Source organism: Ambystoma mexicanum, chromosome 10 (assembly GCF_040938575.1).
Source record: "Ambystoma mexicanum isolate Mex_15411 chromosome 10, UKY_AmexF1_1, whole genome shotgun sequence".
Classification (NCBI taxonomy): Eukaryota; Metazoa; Chordata; class Amphibia; order Caudata; family Ambystomatidae; genus Ambystoma; species Ambystoma mexicanum.
The window spans coordinates 1,556,689,411-1,556,711,158 of record NC_090932.1 but is presented as its reverse complement, the minus strand read 5'-3'; the positions used below and the strand labels follow the sequence as shown (position 1 = coordinate 1,556,711,158).

Here is a 21,748-nt window from a genome sequence, read left to right as displayed (position 1 = left end):
TTTTTGATTTGTTCAGCTCCAAATTGTTTTTCTTTAAGTATTTTAGTAAACTGTTCAGTTGTCTTTGAAGACCCACCACCGGTTGGTCAAATAGGATGATATCATCTGCGTAAAGGAGTCTTGATACCTTTGATTCGCCTATTGTCGGTGGAAAGATTCTAATTTCTTTTTCGGAGTCTTCAAAGTCTTCCATCTAGGCGTTGTACAAGCCTGGGGACAATGGGCATCCCTGTTTTATGCCTCAGGCTGTAGGAATTTCTTTTGATAGGGCTCCTGCTCTAATGAGTCTTACTATCATTGATGTTTCCTGGTAGAGGGCCTTAATGGGACCCAAAAGCGTCTCCGGGCAGTTCTGTTTAGCCAGCTTCTCCCAAAGTCGGTCTCAGTTGACGTGGTCAAATGCTTGGACCAGGTCAACGAAAACCATGAAAATTCTGGGACCATCCTGTAGAACTTTCACTTTTAAGCTACTCAACAGAAGAATATTCGCTGTTGTGCCTGTGTTCTTTACAAACCCTGTCTGAAAGTGTTCTATGAAACCTGCCTCTTTTAACCACTGGTGAAAGGCATCCAAAGTGCACGACCTGAAGACTTTTCCAATAACATTGAGGAGCGCTATTGGGTGATAATAATGTCGCCGATCTTCCTTTGCACCGCTTTTAAAAATTGGCATGACATTTGCCGTCTTCCAGGTTGATGGTATGGTCTTGCTTTGCTTACAATTATGGAAGATTTTGCTAATGAAAAGTGCCCATTCGCCAGGATTGTTTTTTAAAATCGATGTTTGATATCTCATTTTTAAATTGCAACATTTCATTTAGATGTTCTTAAACATATTCACAATTCATAGAGCAATTGCATTGCAATGAAAAGGATTTCAGAAAATAATATGTGCTTGAGAGGGGAAAAAAGGGGGTGGAATACCACAACCTGTGATAGATTTAGACCAGAAGTGTGTTAGAACCGGGGTCAACGCAAGAACAGTAAAACCAAGGATCCGGCACACAATATTAGAGACTGTGTGCCTCACAAATGATTCCCTGGCCACCGCACTGCATTTCGGCGTTCTATTCCAAGCCTCCTTCAGGACCAGGAGCCCTGATAATTCAAACAGAGAACCCACATTGTTTGCATAGAGAAACACATTGCAGATGAATTTTGGATAACTGGCTTATACCTGCTGTCCACTAAACAAGGAATGGTCCCCCGTAGTTAACGGGAGGCAAACAAGGGCACACTTCAACTCAAAAAATGAGTAAATATTCAAACTATCAAATTTCAGTACTTCAAAAGATGTATATATATATATATATATATATATATATATATATATATGTAAAAAAAACGAATTCATTTTTCTTACTTTAGTCATCAATGGTTCAATCAATAATTTTTCAAAACAGTAATGGCGAATAACATTGTAATTCAACTTCATTACAAGTTTTTGACATCAACATTCAATTCAATGATACATCGGTAGTAAACATAATATTACACACTGATAATGATTCTAGTGCTATCTCCGTTCAGATATCTGAATTGGTTCTTATCTGGGTGCTCTGATCCAGTTGAATAATCTTGTGAGGACACATCCTAAATTTCACTATGCGTTTCGGGCTTCGATGAGCCCTTCTTCAGGTGAGGATATCTGGACTTTAATCAATTATTTCTAAAAATAAATGATACATGGAACTAATTTAGTGTCCAATTGACAATATTGTTTCATCTATAAAGTTCCCTTAATATGTCATTAATCACTGCACACTCTTTCACTAACCTGTAAGTCTGTAAAACAGCGCTGTGCCTTTCTTGGAGGCCCCAGTTTTGGTAATAATAGATGTAATCTCATGCTTTCTGCGCCATGTTAATATATGAATTCATGTGTCCGTTCTGTAACGAAAGGGCACTCGTTTTAGGATCAATACGGGCTGCTGATGTAACTTGCTCTACTTGCATCTGATCTACTGTGGCTCCCAGTGGGACCAGTCGCTTTGTGGGCCACAATCAGATAAACCTGTATATATGTATTCAGTTCACTACACTCACCTGGTTTCTGTTGTATCCATGCACGTGCTGGATAATGGCTTCCTGCAGTTCTTTCCTTCAGTACTCGTGATCGCTGCTGTAAATGATTACAAGGGTCTAGTGTCAATCTATGGATTCATATACCTAGATGGAATATATTGCATCAGTTATGCATTTCTGAATTTGGCATATCTAACCAACCTTCTTCGCTGCATTGGCAAGCCCAATCTGTGTTGTTGCGGGATTACGCGTTCAAGGTGAATTGCTGGCTCATATCGTTTCGATTTCCCTCGATTCGGTTTCTGTGAAAACATATGTATCTAAATAAATTCTGTCCCTAGACAACCCCCCAACGGGTTATACCTGCTGTACAACCTCAATATTTAATTCATGAGGTTCAGTTATTCATTATTTTCAACTCCATAAATGCTGCAGGCAGCACGTGGCCTTAAACATAATGTTTACTCGATTTTCTCCAGAAACCGGAGCCATCACGCACCATGCATCCCAAACTGACTCTGTTGCAATTCACAGCGCCGCAGCCTACCGACCAATCTGAAGTGCCGCGTCTCTAAACCTTAGTGTGCCGCCTATAGTGCGATTGGCGATCCAGTTTAGGTCAGCCCCTCAACATATGTGTTTATCCTAATGAGAACCTGTGCATTCACCAGATTCATTCCTGAACACACCTAAAGATTGTTACTGAGATTGGTTGCAGAGGAGGATCCGGGGTCCTTTATATCCTGTTTCTCTCGCTGCTGGTGGGATCCCTTGCTGGAGTCTTCCTCAACTTCTTGGAGTGCTGCTTGTTGGTTTGACAGGCTGTCCTTCCTGCGCTCTTCCTTGCCTGCAGTTGCTATACCCCGAGTACATTATTCTGGTACAAGTGCCTAAAGGTTGTTGGTCTCTGCCTGCCATTCTGGCTTGGGAATTAAGCGGCTGCTAGCTGCTCCACCATAACTTCACTATGGGGCGTCCTGGGTCGCTAGCAGCCTTCCTGGGACTCTCTTTATAGCTGGCTTGCTGTGCCCTCCTGCTCCCCTGGACTGACCTGTGAGCCTTGCAGGGTCCGGCAGAGTGCTCCTTGCGCTGCTGCCGTGTTCTGAGCCTCGGGGCTCATCTGTCCTGGCACATGCTTCTTCGTTGATGCTTCCTCCTGGTCCAGGCTGGCTTCATGGGTTTGAATCACTCCATGAGCAGAGCCCAACCGCAGCTAGTCAGAGAGAACTTATCTATGCACCCGACAATCCTAGTCTGTTTTGCAACTGACAACACTGAGTATCTGTCCCCCAGGTGCTGAGACCCTGATCCCGCAGTTGGTTTGGTTCTCCATGGTCCCGAGGGATTGGGAGCAGTGGGCTTTTGCAGTCTACCCTTTGACCGGTTGCCATTGTAAAGAGTGGTCCTGGGCACCCCCTGAAACCAGCTATTCCTGTCCTGCTGGTTCTCGAATTTTTGGCTAGAACTCTTCTCAGGGGGTGGGGGGGATTCTAAGGCTCCCCACCAGGATGGTTACCCTTGTACTGCACCTATGGGGTGAACAGGAACACACCTAACATTTCACCATAGCCAAAGCAGGCCTATTTGATTAGTGCCATTGATCCCCACAGGAGAACTTTTCGAACTTTCCTGAGCTTCCAGAACAGAAAGCATCATTTTAGATAGTGCCAGTGTTTTGCATGCATTCCACAATCCTGCAGTTTACGCTTTCCTATAGGAAATAATGGTATTAGAATGACCATTTGTAGTTAGTTACATGGTACCGGTTTTGTTTTTGGTGTGAACTGTGACCTATTCTGGCCCTGCACTCGGATTCTGACCTTTCAGGCCAGTTTCCTACAGTTCTCATTACTTTCCGTCCCTCCTTTCAAGAAACCGCCTAGGTCTAAGACTGTTGGGGTCGCTCTCTATCTTGTGCTTCTTGGGGTAAGGTTGAACCAAAGCTTAACCCTTTGCTGGTATTCAGCAAATATGCACCATTACTCCAATAACACGGATGTCAGACTGCAGCACACTGACGATCCTCTATAAGGGTGCAAGATGTTCTTTCCTTATGTCGTTGGTAGATGTGGGTAGTCATGGAAGGGTGGCGGTGCAAATGACATATACGCCACCGGGATCCTTCCCGCTGGGGCTGCAATAACTGGGTCTCTGATGTTATGTGGGGACCCTCTTCTTCAGCTCTAGTGATGTGAAGAGTACAGCTATGTTGCGCATTAGCACCATGCACTATCTGCAACTTAACACAACTTGGGGAGCGACCACAACATAACTATAAATGAAGAACAAAGCGCTCAATGTTGACTGCATGAAGTCCGTTTCAGATTTCAGCACATGTGGGTGCAAGTATCAAGCACAGAAAATGCTGTGCCAAAAGACACAAAAATACAAATGTAATGATGTTGTTTATACAATGTAAAGATACTATGCGATTAGTAGTAGTAGTTTGTTATTTATAAAGCGCCTTTATCCCCATTAGTATGGTCTCAATGCGTTTGTGGGGGGAACACCCTCGGTGGACCGAAGCCCAAGGTTATGGGAACATTGTCAGAAGGGTAAATAAAGCGTGTGTGCATTTCAGCCGAAAATACTGTTATTATATGTTGGAATATGCAAACATATATGTCGCTTAGTTTGGGACTCAGTGTCAATATACAACAAATGATCTCTGTCACGGTTGCAGTAAAGAAGAGTTAATCGTTGACGTGAAGCAGCTCCAGAAACGATTCCCAAAAGTCCTATCCCAATAAAATGCGGTGTGCAATGCACTGTTGCCACCTAGAGGCTCCCATGGACAATGCAATACATTTACTGACGAGAAAAGATCTTCTCAAGACTCTCGCCGCCCAATATAACTCTCACACGACCATTCAAAAAAAAGTACCCGCCTAGGGAATTTTGCGAGGACTGATTACGTTATACCTATAGAACGCTACCGGTTCAAATAAGTACTTCACACATATTAAAAACACATAGTATACTATAAAAACACTACATGTCTAAACAGGACTCCCCTTACCCTATTTTCCTACATGCGGGTCCAATACCTCCGACCAGGAGTGCTGTGCATCTATGTTAAAAAGTGGGTCGGGGGGGCGGGGGGATTGGGGGCTAACTTAAAATGTTGGGAGAGGAGATAACTTCGGTGACTGCGAGAGGGGGCAAACTTACGGGGGGGGGGGTAATTCACCTTATTTTATTTACATATTCTGAGACTTTTCTTGTACAGCTTCAATGTTACAAGCAGTTTAACTCTCTCCATCCCGTTTGAAACCACAAACGTACGGTTTAACTGCCGTGAGAACGAGCTGTCCAGTGTCCCCGCCATACCGTTGCAATAACTGCCCTGACATTCAAGTACTAACACACCATCACGATTTCAAATGCATAAGAAAGTATGCATACGAATGCAGGTGCCAACATTAGCAATTGCCCGGCCTTTATTTACTGTGCAGCAGTGGGCAAGGTTTATTGTCTGTGTCCTGTGATGGCCGGCTACGGCTCTGTAGGTCAGCCAGGTCAAGTGCGCTTCTTCTTCTTACTAATAGATTTTTATCAATCAGCGGTGATTTTTGGATACCGATTCTTGAGCCGCATTACTCCATCTTCTCGGGTTGAGTATGTAGTCTTGGGTTTGTATTCTTCTTGGTCTGTGTGGTCTTGTCACAGTAGTGCGGGTTTCCCAGGGTCTTCACAGTGATGGGCCGCGGGTAGCGGTCAAAGGGGTTTGAAGTGGTGGCAGTGAGTCTTCTGATCAGAGGGTTCGGGTTCTGATCCAGTCCTTGGCAGAAGTTCTTACTCGGCTTCGCTAGATGTTCGTCCAACATCTCGATGTCCAGGTCTCTGTGAAGGTCTGCTATCCTTGTGAAGATTGGAGCTCCAGACGATATCCACCGGGCCTTGTTCTGAACTATCTGAAGACTCTTCCGGTGTCGCTCATGCCAGGTCATACATGCTGGGGGAGGCATACGTCAGGGTTGGTTTGATGATCGCCCTATAGACGTTGATCTTTGTCCGGAGGGGCATGGACTTGGTCTTCAGGGGTGGGTGCAGCGCTGCCATCTTTCCTGTTGCCTTCTGCTGAGTATTCTGGATGTCGCTTTCCCAGTTGAGTTTGCTGTCCAGGGTCACACTGAGGAAGCGGCTGCTGCTCTCGCATTTGATGGTCTCCCCGTTGAGGCTGATGTGTGGTTGCTCCTTGATCTTGTTTCTGGTGAACAGCGTTGCAGTTGTCTTGTTGGTGTTGTGTTCTATCCGCCAGTCGCTGTACCACGTCGCAATGGTATCCAATGAAGCTTGCAGGTTCTTCGCCAATTCCTTTTCGCTGAATGACTGGGAGATGACTGCAACATCGTCTGCATACAACACAACCCAACATTTCAAGGAGGCGGGGGGGCTAAAGCCCAACCTCCCCAATGGCAGTTGCGCTACTGCCTCAGGTAGACACCCAATATAAATTAACAGGCGGGGAGGTGACAAGAGAATCACACAGCCTAGGAAACCATGTAAAATCCCCTATGGGCCTGAACATGCAAATACAGTATCCTAGAGACATAACCCACCCCTGTTATATGAAGGCAGTCCTATTTATTTATTTATTTGCATTTATAAAGCGCACAGAACTGCCCTGGGGCATCGTGGCGCTGTTACAGCAGACTTAGTCATGAACACAAGCATAGGAATGTGTTTACAGATGTAACCGAGTTACATAGTACATTTCACATTGGTAATAAACATTGAGCTTAAAGGTTATGCTATGCTGTGGATACAATGCAAGCATGAGAGTGAATGTGGCAGACTTTAGCGGAATAGGAGGGTTTTGAGGTTTTTACGGAAGGTATGGTATGATTTTTCGTTCCTTAGTGAGGTAGGTAGGGAGTTCCAGTTTTTTGGTGCGAGGTGTTGGAAGCTGGTTCCTCCCGCCCTGGATCTTTGAAACGTGGGGACATCAATCATGTTGGTGCGGTGAGCTCTGGTGGGTCCTAGACCTGTTGGGCAGCACTTAACACACATAAGAAAGGGATAGGAGAAAAAGGAATGAGACATTTTAACCAGAAGGATAAAAACCTAAAAAGCCCAAATATTGACACACCACATCAATTTTGATCATTTAGCACATAGTATCAAAAATAATCCAACTGTACACATAGTAATTAAACATGGTGCTAGAGTAGGAAACATTGGAAAACAATAGCCATAGACACAGCTACCTATCCAATACATTTCAAGGAAACATGTTTACACCGTCACCAAGATTAGCTACAGTCTACACAGCCAACATGAAATAAATGCAGAGCAAAACATTAAAAAATAAATGCATTAAAAACCTGAAGTTCGTTCTAAAATTCTTGTTATTGGCCCAGAATTCACTGGACCCCTTATAAGCATAGAAATAATGTCCCGGGGCAGATTAGTACCCCCAGAGTCACCAAAGGAGAGTTCCAGTACAGGTAGAAAGTTCCATAAGAATCAATGAGAGTAAAGACAATGGGCCAGCCACTTCAATGGAGATAGGTATATGTTCTACCCCACAGGCGTGGATTTCTTCTTAGCAAACAACCCCAGAGATGTCTAGAGGAGACCCCAATGAAGAGACCCAGGCGTGGAAGCAGAAACGGAAGCCTAAGAGGAAGATGAAGCTGAGCAGAAGGACCTCCAAAGTAAGTCTATGGGAAATGCATTGGCGACTCGCCTCCAAAGACTCTCGATTCCAGACCAGAGAAACCCCTGAGGTTGAGTACCTTAATAATATCCCAACCCAGCACCCAGAGATAAGTACTCACATCAGTAGTTTCAGCCAAAATGGCACCATCATGGCAAAACAACCCGAAAACGTAAGACTTCTTTTCCTAGGTGTGGTTTACAGGATCCAGTGCCCATGGAGTTTCACCCGGAACCAGCGATGTCCAAGGAAAGAAACAAAGGTTATTTCAATGACATCGAATTTCAAGCATAAAGCAAAGAACAAACAGAGGAATGGCCCAGAAAGGCAGGGCAACCTGTGAAGATGGTCTGGAAACAAAGAAGACAAGCAGCTCTCCAAAATACTATCTATGGACATGGATAATGGCTGGAGGCAGCCTCGGACATTCAAGCACAGCATATCAGCTAGTGTGTTGGTGTCCGGAACACCTTCTAGGCGATGGAAGTGACCCACAGCCAAGCGGAAGATTCTGGCAGTAAGCAACAGAATGCTGTGGCAAAGTGCTCAGAAAATGGTTTAGTCATCTATGTGGATGACTCGACTCAGCAGATGTGGGGAGGCCAAAGTCCAGCCCACCAATCACTAGAGGAGGCTTGATTGATTGAGATATTTGTATAGCGTAGCAGGACGAACCAAATCGTATGAAGGCACGGTTGTTAATATAGCAACAATAGCTCTGTTTAGCATCATCAAATAATTGAAAATTGCTCTACCCCCCTTAATGCTGTAGCTCGAGCTTCTTTAAACAAATAGGTTTTTTTAAATTGTTTTCGAAATAATGGCAAAGATTCCACTTTTCCTAACTCCAGCAGAAGGCTATTCCAAAATGTTGTTCCGAATACTGAAAATCTATAATCTCCTTTGAACACGCAACGTGTTGGTGGGATAATCAGCAGATACTTATCCTTAACCCATGTTGGTCAATAGTAATTTAGCTTTTCTTCCAGATAAATAAGAGCTAAGTTATTCAGACATTTAAAAATTATGCATCCGATTTAAACTTAATCTGATCCTCCACCGCCAACCAATGGATTCATCGGCGAAGGCCTGATATATGTGTAGACTCCTTTACCCCAAACACTAATCTAACCGCAGCGTTTGCTGCTTTATGAAGTCTATATTTGTTTCGCAGGAGCCCCCATCAGTAAGCTATTGCAGTAATCAATTTGGAATTTAATAGGGCTTATACCACTGTAGCATGATCTTTTTGGGGAACATAAGGAAGTGCCTGCCGACGCAGCCGCAAGTTGTAGAAAATGTCCTGAACTTTGGCTGCGACCTGGGCTTCACAACCCAGATTACTCTGCCATATGCACCCTGGGTTCGTAACCCTGCAGGCATACTTCAATTCTGATCCCAGAAAAAAATAGAGGACACCTGTTCTCACCAATCAGATGCATTGGACCGAACAAAATCACCTCAATCTTGTTTGGGTTAGGTTGGAGCCAATTAGTGGACATCCAACCCCCTACTCCTTTCAGACAGCTGCTAAACCGTATAAAGGATTCCTCTACGTCATTTAACCTAGGGAACACCTGAGTGTCATCTGCATATGACTGAAAACTGACCTTATATCTTCTCAGGATGTCCATGAGGCGGCGTAGGTAGAGATTAAACAACAATGATGATAGGGAGGACCCATGAGTGACTCAACAACACTGCGGGCGAGTATCTGAAAGAAAGCCCCCCCCAACTCGTCGTTGTCGTCCAGAAAAGAAAGAGGCAAACCATTTAAGGGTGCTTGCTGAAGTATTCCCTATAGTCCTCAGTCGCTCAATGAGAATGGTGTGGTCCACTGTGTTAAAGGCAGCAGATAGGTCTAACATTACAAGAAGGGACAGTTCTCCTTGGTATTCCACTCGCAACAGTTCATCCCAAACCGCGACAAATGCAGTTTCAGTTCCAAATTTTAGATGGAACCCTGATTGTAAAGGGTCCAGTAGGCCTTCTCTTTCGATATTCCTGAAACTGCATTGTGACCACTATCTCCAAGATTTCTCCAGTCCAAGGAAGACCTGCGACTGGACGATAGTTTGATAGGGCTGAGGTCATAGGGGCTGAGGGCAAAGGATCAGATGACCTACTACACAGGTTGGTCAGTAGGACTGCCACTCAGCCTAGACCACACACAGGAAGAGAGAGGGAGACCCCAGGGACCTACACTGGCCTGAACCAGTTCACACTAATATGGAGGATGCCACAAGGGCTCACAAAGAGCCCTCGTGATTAAATCGACATTTTAAGGTTACTTTGTGGTCTCCCTGAATAAAGGGAGCCCTAAATCTCAAAATAGCCAAGTGCAGATTTAAAAAAAATGCATTGCTATCCCAATGGCTAGAAAAAAGGTACATCTGGCTACCAATGCTATGAAATGGCTTGCAACACAGGTGAAGCCAAATCTAACGCACATCCGCCACCACCCAACAACCTAAAATCAGTGCAGGGTGATAACATCATCCTAGGGTAATAACTGAGTGCCTGAGAGGCACTCATGGGACTGGGTGCCTTAGGAACGACCCAATACCATATACTGTAAGGTAAAAAGGGTTGCAATGGCAGGGGGACTTCAGAAAAGTCTCTCTGGTCAGCAAACATAGGTCATTGATATGAAGGGAAAAAAAGGAAAAAAGCAGCACGAGAGACCCCAAAAATAGAAATTCTGTCTCGACACCACTCCCATTTCCAAAAATGTCCTATTCCTTTTCCTGCAGCCACATTGCATATAATTACATTTTTTGTCTATATTAACAGATTGCATTTTCGTGAACATGTGTTCCAAAAATGCACTTCCTTTATTGTTAAGACCACAGCATCCCATTGGGTCATTTGGGACTGGGTGTGATTTCTTTTCAATGCAAAAGTTCAAGTCTTGCCGTTAAGCCAGAAATCCAATTTTGGGGATTTTATGGCCACGTTTTGGGGCCCTCTACGCTTTGCTTTTTCAAACAGTATTTTTTTGGGCCCTTGATCTCTTTTGAGGGTGCTGCAACCACTAACCCTAAGGGGAAGGCTAACACACCTGACAAGAAAGGGAAGTAAAAACTCTCTTAAGGTAAGTAACAGGTTCAAATCAACATGGCTTAACTCTCAGGTAGGGTAGGGGTAGAAGGTTGACAAAGAGGTAGACTTAGTCCACACACATAATTATAGAAATTCCACTAAACAGATATACTGAATAAATATACTTTATTTAATTATCACATATAATATTATATGGTCAAATTAGGACCTTTTAGTCGCAAAAACTAAATCTAAAGACATTCCATTTCTATATGCACTAAGATATTCGGGACAAAGTCATCATGTATCGAGACTGATTAAAAAAAACTGGCGACTCATAGAATTGGATCCACAACTCCACCAACTGCTCCCAAAACCACCCATCATTTCATATAAAAGGGGACGAAACTTGAGAGACCAGTTGGTAAAAGCTGAGAGAACACCGCGGGATAAACAACAAAGTCGGAGTACGAAGAAAACAGGGATATACCACTGTTTGAATTGCAATAACTGCAATAATATCATGAGGGGCATTTACGTCAGACACCCTAAGAAAGGCAACAGAATTAAATTGAAATATTTTGCAACCTGCGATACCAAATCCATCATATATGTTCTAAGTTGCCCGTGTGGAATCTTTTATGTGGGCCAAACCACAAGAAAAGCAAAGGGGAGGTGGAACGAGCATAAAAGTAATATAAAAACTAATAACACCTGATCACCAGTAGCTCGACACTTCAATGAAAACAGACATACTACTGCACAACTGAAAGTGATTATCTTAGAGATAGTTAAGAAAGCATACAAAAGGGGGAACCATGCGAAGCGCATGGACCAAAGAGAAATCCATTGGATTGAAACTTTAGACAGCCTAACCCCCGATAGGATGAATGAGGAGTTTATATGAGCTCCTTTTTGTGAAACTGTAACTTCCATAATGTAACTTCCATAGTGCACAACTGATACATATGTAAAAACCTGTGAACCAAATCAAGTTCACCACGATCATACATAATTGTGAACCAGTTCCTCAAAGTTCCGCTGGAGGAATGAGCGAGGAGCACAATTTGTTTTTCTTTATTCATGTTTTGTGACACTACAAACTCCACAATGTACAATTGGTATATATGAAAAATTGAAGTATCAAACCCAATAGGAATACCGAAGATTGTGAGCATGCTGCTCAAAATGAGCACATGGATGATATATTTTCCAACATATAACCCCACTTGGGGCTTAGGCCACATATCCTGCAAAATGAATCTGTTGTGACAATTTAAACAACAAGTGCTATAAAACATTTCTCTCCTGTTCACTACAACTGCTGAATATCATTACAAATCAGAGTCCTACTTTTCTCTTATGCATTATGATCTCATGGGAGACCAGGTAGAACACTAACTTCCAAACCCTTCCATGCCAAATATATCAGCAGGAAACCGAGGAATCTTTGATAACCTCCACCTTGATAAGCGGAACTGAAGGGATCAGACAAGGTCATACATAGAGGCCTAACCTAAGAATAGATTGGGACCCGGAAGATGAGATGCACAACAGAATGAAAATATTGACACTACAATAACCAACAGTGATTAACTTAAATCCTCAGAGGATTACACAGACTTTTGTAGAGTCACTATATTTTCTTTAACTTTTTGCCGATTACAAGGAACCATTAAATATTGGGCACACATTAATGAATCTGAAGGGATCTTGGAACAATGCTGGTAGATTTAGACATTGTGTCCAATTTAAAACCTAGATACTTTCATTAACTAACAAAATCGCCGACCGATATAAAGGAAAATAAACATGTGATTTCATCACGTTACGGCGTTATGATGTACGTCAACAAAAAGTGGCCATTTTGTGAAAGCGCACTCTTCGCGGTTGCCCCTGAAATCGCTGAATCCACACGCAGGAAGTTTGGGGTAAGGGCAGGCTAATAATATTGGAGTTAAGCTATCTGGAGATATAATCTATAACTGATAAGGGCTTTACGCAGTGCCCTAACGTGCCACTCTCCATCTGTTTCGACAGGCCACAGATCTTGCTACCAACTTTGAAAACAGAATAGGCATATAAAGTACTTTGGCGATCACACTCCTATCTCCTAATTGGTAAGAGCCTAAAAATATATATTACTGGCCATTGAAATTTGGACAATCAGGAATTGCATGACTGAGAGAAGGATAACACAAATGACACAGTTTTCTTACCTGATTGACAGGAGAAGACTGAACATATGCTTAAGGGGTGTTGAAATTGAAGGATCCAAGCATTTTATTAATAATAATAATAATAATAATAATAATAATAATAATAATAATAATAATAATAATAATAATAATAATAATTTAGCATTTATATAGCTCTATGAACCCTCAGGCATCTGAGCGCTGCTTATTATTACCCACGATGTGTGGTGCTCATTTATTGACCTCGGAAGGTTGAAAGGCTGACTTTGGCCCTGCCGGGATTCAAACCTGCGTCAGCAGGCTCTGCACAGATGTCAAAGCAAGCGCTCTACTCGCTGTGCTATCGGACCGCCATATTGGATTTTTTTGCCAACCTAGAGTGGTGTACTCTCTACCATCACACACAAGTATACTTAACCAGATCAGATATTAATCCAGTTTTAGTTAATTGATGGAATGTAACTTAATATCAGAACAATGTCTTTTTTAACACTAAGATTTGAATTCGGCAAGACACAGCCTTTTCATATAGGTAATTACACCTCTCCTATTCACAGGAGGAACCAGGTTCTCTTAAAGAAATCCTGAGATAAGGAGTACATGAAATTTGAAAATGTTCTTGTAAACAAGGTATCATCCAGATGATTATTAACAGGACACATGACAGAGAAAACTATGGAAGATAACAAAATAAGTTGAAATCTAATATGTGATTATTAAATATCATTAATTCTAGATAAGAAAAGAAATAGTATCACATTGAATTAAGATCTCCTGACAAAGGGAATGATTTCCGGAAACGCCTAGAGCAGATATCCAAGGAATTAGGACAATACAGTTACCACAAATCCATCAATGTGTAAAATTACATAGAATTTGGTTGGGAACAACTGGACTAATAACTGTGGTTTACATTCTGGAGATAAAATAATGGAAATAACTGTATATTTATCAAACTTACTTTTCTTTCTTTTGTAATTGAATTTTGTATTGAATTTGCTTTATGGAAACAAATGGAATTCTGTCTGTAAAATATGGTGAAATATTGTTCATATGAGAACCTATACACAGAAACAGTAAAATTACTTTTATTATGAAATATGTTCGCAGTGACATTGTCACAAAACAATATAGTAAACAATAAACCGTTGGTTGTTTTGCAACACACATTGGGTGTGTGAGGGGCGGGAGAGCTCCACAAGTGTGTGGACATCTGCTGTTTTTTCATTTTGGTCACCACCTAGTGTCAGGGTTGGTTTATTTCCCTTGCACTCCCTTACCTATCTTTCTTAGTTCAAAAAGAGTTAACATAAAGAGAAGGAGTGCTCTTATACTTTTGGAAAATAACCAACATAAAATAACGTAGTGCTTGGGAGAACCAGGGAACCATATAACCTAGGAAGCAAGTACATCACACTATGAGCCTGCACCATACAGTACAGTGTCCTACAGACACGTCCTACCCTTGGTATATGTAGAAGGCCCTAGACCTTGTGGTCAGCACCTAACATACATAGGTAGGGGAAAAGAAGGGAAACAATTGTACCAACAGGAGAAAATATGTAAAAATCAATAAAAAATCACAAGTGCCACAAATACCAACATTGGTCTAGAGCTCACTTAACCCCTAGGGGATCCAGCGAAAAATGTCCAGGGGCATGCAAGTACCCCAGAGTCCATTTTAGGAGAGTTCCAGGTAAGTTCATAGTTCCAATGGAACAAATGGGAGAAAGTTAAAAGGGCCATCCATTTTAGTGGCGCGATGTCTCTGTGACACCACAGGTGGGGATTCTGCAAAGGGCAACCACGGGGAAGACCAAAGAAGAGCCCCGAAAAGTCTCCCAGCGGTCGGAAGATGGAACCAGGCCCCAGTGGAAGAAGCAGCAGAACAGGAGGAGCCCCCAATAGAAAACTATGAGAATCGTAGCAGAGGCTCAGCTCCCAGGAATCTCAACCCCAGACTAGAGCGACACCTACAGGTGACTATCTCAAACAATTGCCCACTGATGAACCCAAGGTAGATACTCAGTTTCGTCGAAAACGCTTCCAGCAGTGAGTAATCTGCTCTTTCCCACAGGTGCTGTTTGCAGGATTCAGTTCTCTAGTACTTGAACCTTGGGCCACCTAAGGCCCCAGCAAACCTGGAAGGTAACAAACGCCCATCCCAGGATCTCAGCCTTAAAGCCAGGAGTGAAAAGTCAGTTGATGGAGACTTCAGGGAACAAAAGGAACCAGAGAAATAGTTCCCACCCGCAGGGTGAACAAAAAGGGTAACAGCACGGCAGCAAACAGTCCCAGGAAGTAGAAAAAAGCTTGTGGCACCCTCATATGCCCCAAACTGAAGATCAGTGGCTAATGGAGGATTCAACCACTTTCTGGACTTGTGCAGCAATCCATAGCCAATCGGAAGACTGTGGTGGTAGATGGTGGCGGTAAAACTGCCCAGAAAGGGCCCTGGCATGGAGGGCTCGATGTAGTAGCATTGCTCTGGTAGTGCAAGTACTATGTTTGTGGAATGTAGTGAGGCACACTGGAATGTGATATGATTTGGTATTTAAAATGCGCCTGTACACAAGTGTTTCTAGGCACCACAAGACAAAAGGGGAGACAATGGGAAGACAGGACAAACGATCCTACTGGGAAAGTGCATGGAAGGCAGGGGGCAGTAGAAGTTACAGTTACCGCCCAAAGTGCACAGTAGGCCTGAAGGCAGTGCAGGAAACTGCTCATGGAGGGGCCTGGACCCCAGTGAGACTCTAAGGGTACCCGGCAGCCAGTCAGGGCAGGCAGACAGGAAGGTTAGCAAGGCAGAGGGAGAGAAGGAAAAGGAGAAAAGGAAGGTCTTGAGCCGCTTCTGGAACTTCAGGTCGTCCAGCTCAAGTTTGAGAGGGTCAGGTAGGCCATTCCAGAGGGAGGCACCTGCAGAGGAGAGCTACCCCCCCCCCACTCTCTGCTTCGAGAAGCGTCTGACCCTCAGAGAGTTCGAGGTAGATGAGCAGGGGGATCTAGAAGGAAGGTATGTATGCAGAGAGTGGGATATAGTGTGGACCCCAGCCCCAGAAAGCCTTGTGAACAATGCAAAGGGTCTTGAACTTGATCCTTGCAGCCATAATTAGCCAGTGCAGAGATTTCAGGGCTGAAGAGATGCAGTCCCTGGGATTGAGGCCAAGGATAAGTCTTGCGATGGTGAGATCATTGTAGAATGTGGTATGTGTATGACTGCTGGGGATTCTAAATGTGGCAGTTACATATAGGAGCTGGAAGGTGTGGATGTGCCAGTTTTTTTTCCTGTCCAGGAACCTACTTATGTTACTTACCTGATGTGTACCTGTGGATCAATAAACTTATCTTAAGAAGCCTCGGCCACAGTGTCTTCTTGGCTGAGGAACCCAACAACAAGCTGGTCTTAAAATTGAGCTGAAGGGAGCAGCAAGGGGACAGTCACTGCCCTCCAGAGGTCTTCATCCACACGAAGGGTGCCAGCAGAAGGCAGGGACCAGGCCGGGCAGCATGTGGTGGTCCCTGGGGGCTCGGAGGCTGGGCAGGGCAAGCACCAACACACCAGTAGACAGCTGGCAGGACACGGAAATCAAGGGTGCCGGACAGCGCAGGAACGGCTGAGAGCCAAGGAGAGCACCAGGCGGCGCAGGTTACTGTTGCTGACTCGCTCCTCGGGAGGAAAAGCCTTCCCTACCAGGGTGTCTAGAACTGCTCTGATGAACTGGAGCCACTGAACTGGTGTTAAATGGGACTTCTTCAAGTTGCGGGAGAAGCCCACCCTGTATAGTAGTAGGCAGGTGTCCTCCAGATGAGACAAGACCTGCTCCGCTGACTTCCCTCAGGTCAGCCAGTCATCCAGTTACAGAAATACATGGACTCTGCATCTCCTGAGGTGAGCCGCAACTACCGCCATGAGCTTGGTAAAGACCCTTGGCGCGGAGGTCAACCCAAAGGGAAGCACTTTGAACTGATAGTGCTTGTCGCCTATTAGGAACCTTAAGCATCCTGTAGGTCTATTGACACCAGCCAGTCCTGTAGTTCGAGAGCGTGGAGAATCTCTCTTAACGTCACCATCCTGAATTTGTCCTTCCTCAGGAACTTGTTCTAGGCCATGAGGTCCAGGATCGGAAGGAGGCCTCCTCCATTCTTGGGCACCAGGAAATACAGTGAATACCAACCCGACGCTCTCTGATCGGGAGGTACCTCTTCCACAGCACCCTACGACAAAAGGGCTTTCAGTTCTTCCTGGAGCTCCTGTCCTGGTTGGATTGGGACGATGGAGGTATGTCTGGAGGGTTCTCCAGAGAAGGCAGACAATAACCCCACTGAATCAACTGCAGGGCCCAGGCATAGGAAGCTATTTCCTGCCACTGGGACCAATTCCCTGTCAACCGTCCACCATCCGGTACATCGTGGTAAGAGAAATCAAAGCAGTTTAGAGGGCGGGGGTGACCCAGCCGCTGCGTGTTGACCTCAAGAGGCCCCTCTGCCCTTTCTGGGATGCAAGAAACACCTCTGCCCTTCCCTGGCTTGCAGGAGCTGTGCCTTCCTGTCATAGGGCACATAATGTGTATAGCCTCTGCCCCTAAAGGCAAAGCTAAAGGCAGGTTGGGCCGGCTGCGCCACTAGGCCCAATGATTTAGTAGCCAACTTTGATTCCATGAATTTCTCGAAGGATCGTCTGCATTATGCCTGAAATGCATGTCACCTTCAAAGGGCATGTCCAGCAACGTGTTTTGAATATTTGGAGAGAAGCCAGAAGTTTTAGATAGGCTTGGCGTTCCATTACAACTGCTGAACCCATTGCTCTGCCAATGCAGTCTGCTAAATCCAGGCTAGTTTGTAATGATTCCTTGGCTATCTCCTTCCCATTCTCCACCAGCTGTAAAAATCCATCCCGCATGGCACCCTCAGGGTGTTAGGAAAACCCCTAGAAGTCTTTGGAAACACTGGAAGATTCACCATCCTCGGCGCACCCAGTGGAATTCAAGATGGCGCCTGTTGGATCACATTTCCAATACCTAACAGTGCAGGTCTAGTTCTCGTATTCAGCTTTCCGCGTGATCACTCCTACTTATACACTGAATCACTAACACACTCTGCGTTGCTACTCTTTCACGTGTATGCATTGCTCCCTAACCCTTGGTTCTGTACTCTCCAGCAGTCCTTTCACTCGCATCCATTTCCCTTTCTTTAGCTTGGCTTTTGCCGTCCTAGCTGCTCGCAGCACCTTTCCTCCGCTCGGCGTCTGCCAAACTCTGGCCGTTCGCTGCTTCTCATCCACATGGCTTGCCGTGTTAGCTGCTCCTAGCCCCTCTCGGCATCTTATACTCCGCTTCGGCTTCTGCCACTCCTGTGCTCACAGCTTCTGTTTTCCATTTCTCTCTCTGCTCCTTTCCTCCTTCCGCTATCAGCTTTACCCTCGGCTCCTCTCCTCCTGCGGTCACTTTGTTTCTCCTCTTCTTCTTCTGGAGTCTCGTCTCTCGAGTGTCAGTTCACTTCTCCCGGTATTGTTGGGTTCCTCCTCAGAAACTTACCTTGGATTACTCGTCCTCAGCATCCAGTCATCAATCGAACAGCAAGCTTACTATTCTACTCTTCATTGAATCCTGCGGACTACTATTCACAATCGGAACCTGTCTGATTCTGGGTTTTCTTCCCCGCGAGGGTTTCCCAGGGGGTGGCCCCCTGGGTGCACAGAGTACTACTCGCGGTCTCTGGACTCCCGGGGGGACGTCTCTCTCCTCTACAAACATCCTGATAAAACCCGAAGATTCGTGAGTACTATTCCTGGCATAAGAAAAGGCGGGGTGTTGAAAGAGATTGTAAGAGATAGCAACGCCTTAAAATAGAAATCATGGAGCAACAGATACAGCAACTCGTAGCAGCTGTACATAATCTCAATACCGAAATGCAAACCCTGCGCAATGAAAACACCATGCTTCGCCAAGTAGTACACTCAAGAATTGAACTGCCTCCAGGACCCCTCCCTATGGGGAAATATGACGGCAATCCAAAGAAGCTAAAAGAATTTATCGACTCTTGTACGGTACAATTTACATTGAAACCGGCCTTTTTTCCTAACGACCGATCCAAGGTCAGCTTCATGATATCCAACCTTTCTGGGAGTGATCTGGCTTGGGCCACACCCCTGGTGATCACTAATAATCAACACTTAGACTCTTTAGCCGGGTTCTCCCATAGCCTACAGGCCATGTTTGGACGCAGAGAATTAGTGGTCTCTGCACAAGAAAACCTCTTAGACCTGAAACAAGGAACAATGGAAATTCTGGCGTACATCACACAGTTCAAGCAACTGGCACATGAAACGGCCTGGGCAGATGACGCCCTCATTACTATTTTTAGGAGAAACGTAAACGAAGACTTGAAGGACGAACTGTCTCGGGTACCTCGCCCGCATAACCTCACAGAGATGATTACACTCGTTCTACAGATGGATTACCGAATCCAAGAAAGGAATTTAGAAAGGAAGAAGGGAAAAGCCAAAGGACCTCCTCCAACTGTAAGAAGCGAATTTGCCAAGAACTCACGAACCCATGAGGAAGAACCTATGCAAATAGGAATCACCAGAGGTCCTCTTACCTCAGAAGAGAGAAACAGAAGACGCTCTCTGGGTCTCTGTATGTACTGTGGTTCGGACAAGCATGTTTTGAAGGACTGTAACCTAGTCCCTCCCCGCCGCTCGGGAAACGCCTTCACCCGTTCATAAAGGGAACCATGAACGGGCACGGGACTCCGAGTTCCCTCAACGGAGTGGCTAATTCAACTCAAATGGTGGTTTTACCGGTAACACTCCGATTCAATGACGTTTCCCTCGAAAACGTTCCAGCTCTTGTAGATTGCGGGGCAGCGGGTCTTTTTATGGATACCGATTGGGCTTACAAGAACAAGATACCCCATATGGCTAAAGAATTACCTGTCCCAGTCGAAGGAGTAGATGGAGAATCCTTATCCTCTGGACCCATACGAGCCAATACTTCCGTCCTCACAATGAGGATATCTTCCCATGAAGAGGAGGTGATCTTTGATCTCATTAAGGCAGCTCACTACCCGGTAATCCTGGGAATACCTTGGTTGGCTAAACACAATCCCTATATCAATTGGAAGGCTGGAACCATGTTTCTGGGATCAGAATACTGTATCTCCACATGTCAACACAACGGTGCAACAGGTATACACACCTCCAATGCACCTGTAATCTCTCAGAACTCTAATGCAGTGGTGCTAAATCTGAAATTGTTACCGGAATGTTACCACAAGTATTGTAAAGTATTCTCTAACGAGGAATTCAAGGTACTGGCTCCGCACTGGAGAGAAGATTGCAGTATAGATCTCATGCCAGACGCACAGATCCCATTTGGAAGGATGTACACCCTTTCTAATCCCGAAAAGGAAGCCCTGAAGGATTATCTTCAGACAAATCTACGCAACTGACTTATCACGGAATCAAAAAGTCCCGCTGGAGCGTCCTTGTTTTTTATACCGAAAAAAGACTGCAAGGAGCTGAGACCGTGCATCGATTATAGGGGTTTAAATAGGGTCACCTACAAGGATCGATATCCCTTGCCTTTGATTCAAGATATTTTAGAAGCGGTAAGGGGTGCCTCCATTTTCACCAAACTGGACCTGAGAGGCGCTTATCATTTAATTCGGATCAAAAACGGAGACGAATGGAAGACAGCATTCCCTTTTGGGCATTATGAATATCACGTTATGCCTTTCGGCCTGGCCAATGCTCCATCAGTTTTCCAAAGATTCGTTGACCACTTGTTTTCAGATTTATTACTTCATTCACTGATAGTATATCTTGACGATATATTGATCTTTTCTACCAATCTACAGGAGCACATTTCTCATGTATCAGAGGTGCTACATCGCCTACAAGACAATCACCTTTTCGCCAAATTAGAGAAATGCTCGTTTCATCAAGAAAAGATTCCTTATTTGGGCTTTATTCTTTCCAAAGAAGGGGCTTCCATGGACCCCAACAAGGTACAAGCCATTTTGCATTGGAAGGCACCACAAGGAGTCAAAGAAATCCAAAGGTTTGTTGGCTTTGCGAATTTCTACAGGAAATTTATACCCAACTTCTCCAAAGTCATCAAACCATTGACTACACTTCTACAGCAAGAAAGGAAATACGTGTGGTCTACAGAAACACAACAAGCCTTCGACGAACTTAAGTCTGCCTTTTCATCCGCTCCCATCCTTAGATTGCCAGACCAAACCAAACCATTCCTTCTAGAGACTGATGCTTCTCATTCAGCTATAGGAGCGGTCTTGAAACAGACTTCTCTTAGCGGCAAAGAGCATCCCATTGCCTATATGTCGAAAACCTTGACTTCCTCGGAACAAAACTACACGGTTCTGGAAAAGGAATTGCTCGCCATTAAGAAGGCATGCCAAGAATGGAGACATCTTCTGGTAGGAGCAAGACATCCCGTAACTATCAGAACCGACCACCGGAACCTTAAAGTCCTTCAGAATTTCGAGTGCCAAAACAGCCGCCAAGCCCGATGGGCCTATTTCTTCTCTTCTTTTGATTTTAAGATCACCCACATTCCAGGCACCTGTAACCAAATGGCTGATGCCTTGTCTCGCAGTCTACAAACAGAAGACAGTTCAGTAAAGGAGAAGATATTTCCGCAAACTACCTTTGTTTTTGTAGTCTCTTCGTTTCTCCAAGATGTCTGCAGTCAAATGAAAAACATAAAAGATAGTGATATCCAGAAATACCAGCTTCAGGAAGAACATGGTCTATATTACTTTTGCACTAATCTGTTTGTACCTACAGAAAACC

General features: G+C 44.5%; 1 protein-coding gene across 11 annotated transcripts in view; it reads right to left on the bottom strand.

Moving 5' to 3' along the window:
• The window catches only part of DEPDC5 (DEP domain containing 5, GATOR1 subcomplex subunit), a 1,004,325-nt gene that overhangs the window by 385,888 nt on the left and 596,689 nt on the right, over window positions 1-21,748 (bottom strand). The window contains exons 23-24 of one of the 11 annotated variants that reach the window (XR_011276224.1): window positions 2,227-7,026; window positions 1,374-2,122 (exon numbers count right to left, since the gene is read on the bottom strand). The exons of 8 other annotated variants lie outside the window; for them this stretch is intronic. Coding sequence is in view for 2 of the 3 variants with exons in the window: in XM_069619843.1 (XP_069475944.1) it covers window positions 6,974-7,026 (53 nt within the window). In the remaining variant the exon portion in view is untranslated. Of the gene's footprint in view, window positions 1-1,373; window positions 7,027-7,808; window positions 7,875-21,748 lie in introns of those variants that run through there. 2 more of the 11 variants (XM_069619844.1, XM_069619843.1) reach the window with 2 other exon arrangements.